The 6846-nt window shown below is 44.2% G+C and overlaps 1 protein-coding gene across 1 annotated transcript in view; it reads left to right on the top strand.

The window, feature by feature from the left end:
• Window positions 1–2076: 2076 nt before the first annotated feature.
• The window catches only part of ZNF593 (zinc finger protein 593), a 21791-nt gene continuing 17021 nt past the window's right edge, over window positions 2077–6846 (top strand). Inside the window, exons 1-2 of the mRNA XM_018567009.1 lie at window positions 2077–2138; window positions 4104–4305. Coding sequence (XP_018422511.1) covers window positions 4106–4305 — 200 coding nt within the window. The 5' untranslated portion in view covers window positions 2077–2138; window positions 4104–4105. The remainder of the gene's footprint in view (window positions 2139–4103; window positions 4306–6846) is intronic.

Genomic DNA, 6846 nt, shown 5'->3' on the forward strand with positions numbered 1-6846 from the left:
AGAAGATCTCCAGGAAAATTTTTTTATCAACCCTTGCAGTGGGGCTAATACCCCCTCCCCCTCCCTCCCGCACTGCAAGGTTTAAGTGCTTGTTTGTGTCTAGGGACAAAAATAACAAAGATATACTCAACCGAAGCTCAGGGCTGGCCAGCTGTGGCAACACTCCCTCCAGCCTGTCTCCTCACAGCAGTATTGGAATCTTCTTCAGAGTCCTCAGGTCTATAGACTGTGTATAGACATGATGATTTACAGGGCTTTAAATGGCTGCAGAGGAGGGGGAAAGACAGGTCTAAGACACAAACAAAAACTTAACCCTTGCAGTGTGGGGGTAGCCCCACTGCAAGGATTATATTAAAAAATCCTGGAGTTCTTCTTTAACTACCTCCCGGCCAGCCGCTGTGTATACACGGCCTGCCGGACCTCCCATACACTTGTCATTTATTTTCTCTATTATAAAAATGTGTTCTGTGAATAAAATAAGATGAACTACCTCCCTTGCCTCACACATATTTTAGAAAATCCCACGGCTCTGCCCCCTCAGCACCACAGAAGGCTGTGTTGCCATTTTGCCATCTCATCTGTGGCTGGCTCCTTCTTCCTGCTTCTTGGGTTACACACCAAAGCAGACAGGCACATAGAGCCCCCCTCCCCTACACACTGCAGTTCTCTCTTTCCCGCTGGGCATCGGCATCATGATCTGCCCTGTGCCCCCTCTGATCGCCGCTGCTCTATCCTTCGTGTATCGGCAGAGGCAGCAGGGATCACAGGGGTTGCAGAACCGGTCCACCTGTCTGAGGCTAGTGGTTGGAGAGAGTTTCGGGAAGGAGAGAGCTGCAGTCACAGGCGGGAGAGGGGCAGAGCTTCAAGATGCTGAGTGGAGGATCAGCAATAATGTGAAATATTTGCTGATATTTCCCTTCACAACAAACAGTACTGATCCCTCTAGTGTTTATATAAATGAGGTGATAGTAAATATTTACTATGTCCCCAGTTATGAATGAACAGGATGTGCTACACATCACTTCCTGTTTATTCATGACTGGGGACATAGTGAGAGCAATAATTCTAGGGCCATCACATCACTGTTAACACTAAACTGATGAACGGTAAAAGCTTTTAAATTGTTGTGGGCGCACGCAATTTGAAGGCTTGACATGTTTGGTGTCTATTTACCTCACACAACCCTATCTTTTATATTTTACCCAAAAATTGGGTATTATATTCTGTTTCTTTGCACTAAAATTCATTTTAATGTACTGTATCCTAAAAATAATGGTTTGATAAACATTTGCACAAATATTGTGCGACATAAAAAATTGCAACTAACATGTTTTTATTCTGCAGTGCCTCTGCTTTCAGGAAATATATAATTGTTTGGAGGTTTTAAGCTCTTTTCTAGCCATATATTCTGAATTTATCATGTGTGTGCAAAAATTAAGAAATTGCTCCGGACGGTAAGTGGTTAAAGTGTACCGTGTGGCTAAAAAAACATGGCTGCCAGTATAGAAACTTTGTGCACTGTTAGGCCTGGTTCACACCTGCAAATCACGTGCATTTGTGTGCTGTGTTTGCCGTTTGTCCCCATTAATTTAAGTGGGTTAATAGACACGCGATAAACGCAGCAAAAATAGGCAATTTTTGACGTTTGGCATTTTTTTGCTTTCACACGCGCAAAAACGCAGGTCTTGCTGGCCGCATTTGGGACTCCGTTAAGACTTAATGGCACCACAAGCACACACACACACACACACACCGTTGTGTTAATACAGAACGTCCTATAGGGGTCGCTCTATGAGACCGCAGCTTTTTTTCTACTCTATGGTGTAAGTCTCTTTCCACACACGGCTACATATTCGTGCTATTCTATCGAAATGGTCAACGTGTCGAAATATCCAATTACGTCACTTCCGGTGACTTGCCAGCAGGGGCGGTTTTCTGCTTGTCTGCATTTTGAAGACATTTTACTAAAGAAACGGGTTATTAACTTATAATGTTTGTCTACAAAAACATGGCCGCCAGCAAAAGCACTATGTACACTGCTAGGGACAGCCATGCCTAAAGTATAGCTTGTTCTCTAGTGAATGTGAAGCAGCTTCCTTTCGAGCATGGTGGATGAAACATTGAGGAGTAAAAACCAGGTGAGCTGGTCTTATAAAGGCTTGTTTCCGTAGAGCAAGTTGTGTTATTGTACTTAACGTCGTTTTTGTTGGCACACTTTTGTTTACATGTATCGTGTTGTACATAAATGTAATGTTAGCACGTGAATGCAGCTGGCATAAGCCGAGCTGATTTATTAAGCTATGGTCATATATGTCAGCACATTCTGCAGTAATAAAGGAGAGCTAAGAGACTGACATTGCTCACCTCCTGAAGAGGCTGGCTGCCTTGATGTCTCTGGGTTCAGTACTAAGCTGAAACAAGCAAACAGCAGGTGAAAAGTCAGAAATCCATCTTTTTTTCTAGGTCAGTACCTCAAAGGGTATTGAAGCCTTGGATCAGCATTAGAGCAAACATTATTAGGAGTGGACAGCTGCTGTAGCACTATATATTAGGAAGGCAGTCATTAAACAGGGGTAAAGCCTCCCATAATTTTCCAACAGTTTTTGTTACATTAAAGAAGAACTCTGGGCAGAAAGTTTTTTAACCCTTGCAGTGGGGCTCCCCCAGCACTGCAAATGTTAACTGCTTGTTCTTGCCTAGGGTCCCAAAAAAAAAAGGTTATACTCACCTGAACCTCAGTCGGCAGCGCTCCCTCCAGCCTGTCTCCTCTGCTGCAGAGATGGTATGTCTCTTGGCATTATTATGTCCTATACACTGTAGTTGACATGATTCAAGGATTCCTAGACTGCCGCAGATAAGGGTGAGAGACCCTCGAGGGACCGGTCAAAGAGTAAGCTGCCTCGGAGATTTAGGTGAGTATAACTTTTTTTTTTACCCCGGGGCAAAAATGAGCAGTTAACCCTTGCAGTGCAGGGGTAGCCTCACTGCAAGGCTTAATAACATTTCTGCCCAGAGTTCTTTAAGAATGTGTATATAGACCTGAGTTTGTATAGACCTGTGCTTTATATAAACCCGTGTTTTCACTAATTATTGCTGAGCTCTAATGACATGCATTTTAGGAGTATGTACAGTTGGGCAAAAAAGTATTTAGTCAGCCACCAATTGTGCAAGTTCTCCCACTTAAAAAGATGAAGTTTATATAAACCTGCTTTTTTTTAAATTTATTGTTCATATATTGCAGCTTACCGATCCTTAGATGTGGTGGCTGCATTTGGTTTATTTTTAGGCTTTGTTTCCTTTATTTTCACCTGGTGATCCTGCCAATGATACCCCTCCTGTCCTAGAGTGACAACCTTGTTCTACCATAGATACAGTAGGAGTAAGTGTGTCTACTTCAGGAAGTGTTAAGGTGCCCATACACTGCTCGATTCTCGTACGAGAATCGGGCGAAATCCCGCGATCGTACGAGAATCGAGCAGTGTGAACTAAGACGTGCGACAGTTTGTACTGTACGGTCGCACGTCTTTTGTCGAACCAACATGCTCGAAAACCCGCCGAGAATCGTACGATTGTCGGCGGGTTTCTAGCCTGCTCGTCCGATAGCTGCGGAACGGGCCGGTGTGCGCACGTGCACACTGCCCGTTCTGCATTGCGGTCATCGGAAGCCCGCCCCTCAGCGGGGCGGGCTTTCGATGATCGCAAGTACGATCCGCCCGTCCAAGGTGGGCAGATCGTAGAGCTTTCAATAAGCATACGACCATCGCAAGACAAAAGTCTTGCGATGGTTGTAAGGTGTATGGGCACCTTTAGGAATACAGAATGCCTCCCCTATCTCCCTATCACGGGGGAAGTGTTCTATAGGTTAATGAATGAGAACTGTGAAGAATGCTAACTGATAACACATGATTTCTGGAAGGATCAGCTGGTATGTTTGCACTTATTGAAGAGATATAACAATGCATTCAGTGGTGTACTGTAACAGATCAAAAGGAACTTCTGGGACTTCTAGCATCAGTGTTTGGTACACAAACTTGTTGTTTCCGTTTCTTTTTACATTTGTTTACCCCAATGTGTTTTTCTATCCTCTTTCTCGCTGTGTCTAGATATGACTCGTTCAAAGCAGATTGGGAATCACAAAAATGATAAAAAGAAAAATATTGCGAAGAGTTGGAAAACCAAGAGGAGAGTGAAGGATATAGATCAAATACATGTAGATATGCTCCCCGAGAATTCTGGGCGTTTGTTAAAGCAGGAAATTGACTATGATGTCCCTGGAAATGCTCAGCACTACTGTCTACATTGCGCGTAAGTCACTTTGGGTGTGAAAGGATCTCTGGTGTGTGTATGTGTGACATAATACACACCTAGTATTCAACTCTCACACTTTGTTTTCAATAATGAATCCAGATGAAACAAATACAAATTGCCCAGTAAAGTGCTTCTTTACATTTTTGACTAAACACTCACAGTCATGTTTCCAAACAGCTTCAACTCTCTCAGCTCCACTTCCCTGAACGACCTCTGTCCAGTACAAGATCATAAGGGACAGAGCAGTCTCCAGCAACTGTTCATGTACTAGCTTGGATAAGTTAGAAGTGAGGAAGAAAGAACATGGAGCAGGGGAGTGTCTTGCCTTGTCTTGTTTGTGGCGACACACACAGCTTACTAGCACACACAAGGTTGGCTCCATAGGACCCTGCAAGGGAGATGAGCCCCCCTAAAACAGAAAAACAGGATCAGTGCTCAGGGGACCTGCTAATTCTTCAGGAAACTAAAACTTTTAAACATCTAAGAGCAGCATCCATTGTAAGTAGGGCTGCAAGATTATTTTCCCAAGTCATCTTCCAGGGCAGCATCTGAGAGAGAGAGAGAATCCATCCAACCAAACAGTTAACACATCATCCACAATTAAAATAAAAGGGGCCGTACAGCCCCACCACCTCAGTTTTTTGTGTTTCCTCCGGCCTAACAGGAGCATCGTAACCGTTTGTTATTTTTTCTATAGGCCTGCGTGCTAGTTGCAGGGGCCTCCCAGTGTGTGCTCCCCCGTGAATCAGGGACAGTGGACCTGGGGGGTTGCATGCCTGGGCTTGTCCGAGGTGATCCTCCTTTTGGGTGTTGGTTGCTGAGGGTTGTGGTGCCTCTTAACACACATTTTGTATGTGTGATATGTCGTTCCACCAGTGATGTGGCTAGTTGGAGGCATGAGCTGCAGTGCAAACACCTTTTCAATCTGCAAGCAGCAACCCCCGACAATAGGCAACCTAATTACTCCTTCCTACACTGCTGGGGTTAGTGTTACACAGGAGTATTGGGGATTTTCCCCAATTTCACGCTTTTGGCAATCTCCTTTTTGTGTTGGAACATATATAAGGAGAGTTATCAGCCAAGGATGGTTTTTTGTACTTTCATCAGGCCTTTGGGTCATAGACAACAGCCTATCTGTGTAAGCAAGGCAAACCTAGGCCGGTAAATGTTTTACAGACTCCTTTTGCAAATAAACATTGGTGTGTTCATAAGCACTACTAGAGGCTTATTTCACACCAATTTTAGGTGCATATTCTGGTTGTTTCCAGATGGTTCATAAGGAGAGACTGAACATGATGGTCAAAACTTGATAGTGCTGCAGGCGTATTGTGCCTCGGCTAAAAAGTTTTTGTTGCTGTTAGCAACTCTGATTTACCACCTGGCTGTGCTGGGTGTGAGCTCACAAGCTGAAGGGCTATCATTGCTCTCACCTGAGCGGGGGCTGGGGAATGTTCCTTCACTTGCCTGTTAGAGCATGGAAGCCTAACGACACAAATCCCACAGAAGGGTAGATGCTGGATCACATTACTTTATCTTCAAGGCTTCACTTCCTTAGCAGATATGAACAGCCTCTAAAGCTTTTATTATACTTAACTCTCTCCTATATGGTTAAGTCTGCCTCTCTGTATAAGAGCCAGCATCTATCTTTTTCAGTGGTGAGGATTATTTTCTTCCAGTCTACAACTGCTCACAGGCTGAGCCGATCCATTCATTGTATCGGCCTAGGTGTGTCTGCCTCACAGGTTTGGGGCCTTTTTACTGATTACTCTGGTTGCAACCTTTTGGTTTTCTTGTACATCTCAGGGCCTGTTCACACGACGTCCGTTTTGTGTGCTGCTGCGCTCAAAATGTATCCCTATGTGTTTTATGGGCTCCAGTTTTCACGTGCGCAGTCCGTTCAGCTTACGACAGAAAAAATACTGCATCTCACAAACGCAACGGAAACGGAACGTTCAGCTTACGACAGAAAAAATACTGCATCTCACAAACGCAACGGAACGGGAACGCAATGCAGCTAAGGGGGGAAAAAAAGAAAAAATTGTATTCTTGCTCCACTTATTATGATGTCATCAACGTTGACAAAAAATTAACTGTCAGCATCCGGACCGAAAACGCATCAAAAACGCGTCAAAAACGCACTGCATCAGCAGCTCCACGTCTGCTGATCAGCACCTGATCAGGACCTGATCTCATGTGAACAGGCCCTCAAAGAGTGTACAGCACCTTCGAAGTCCATGATGAGGGCCTCTTTAGCTAAATTACTACAGCTTTATCTCACCTGGATAGAAGCTATATGTGTATAAGCATTTACAGGCTAAGTGAAAGGGCATGCAGCGTCCCTTGCCGTATGCTGACACAGCAATAAAAGGCTTTTCTCTGGTCTACATCTCTTGCACAGCTTGATGCATATATTGGTGGACAAGCACCTGTAAGCACTTGTATGACTATGCTGTCTGCAAGCTATCCCATTTACCTCTTTAAGGAGAGACTTGACTTTGTTTAATATGGTCATGAGCGTCAGTAGTGTGCATACCTTAT

The sequence above is a fragment of the Nanorana parkeri genome, unplaced genomic scaffold, assembly GCF_000935625.1.
Source record: "Nanorana parkeri isolate BGI_ZX_2015 unplaced genomic scaffold, ASM93562v1 scaffold996, whole genome shotgun sequence".
NCBI classification, from domain to species: Eukaryota; Metazoa; Chordata; class Amphibia; order Anura; family Dicroglossidae; genus Nanorana; species Nanorana parkeri.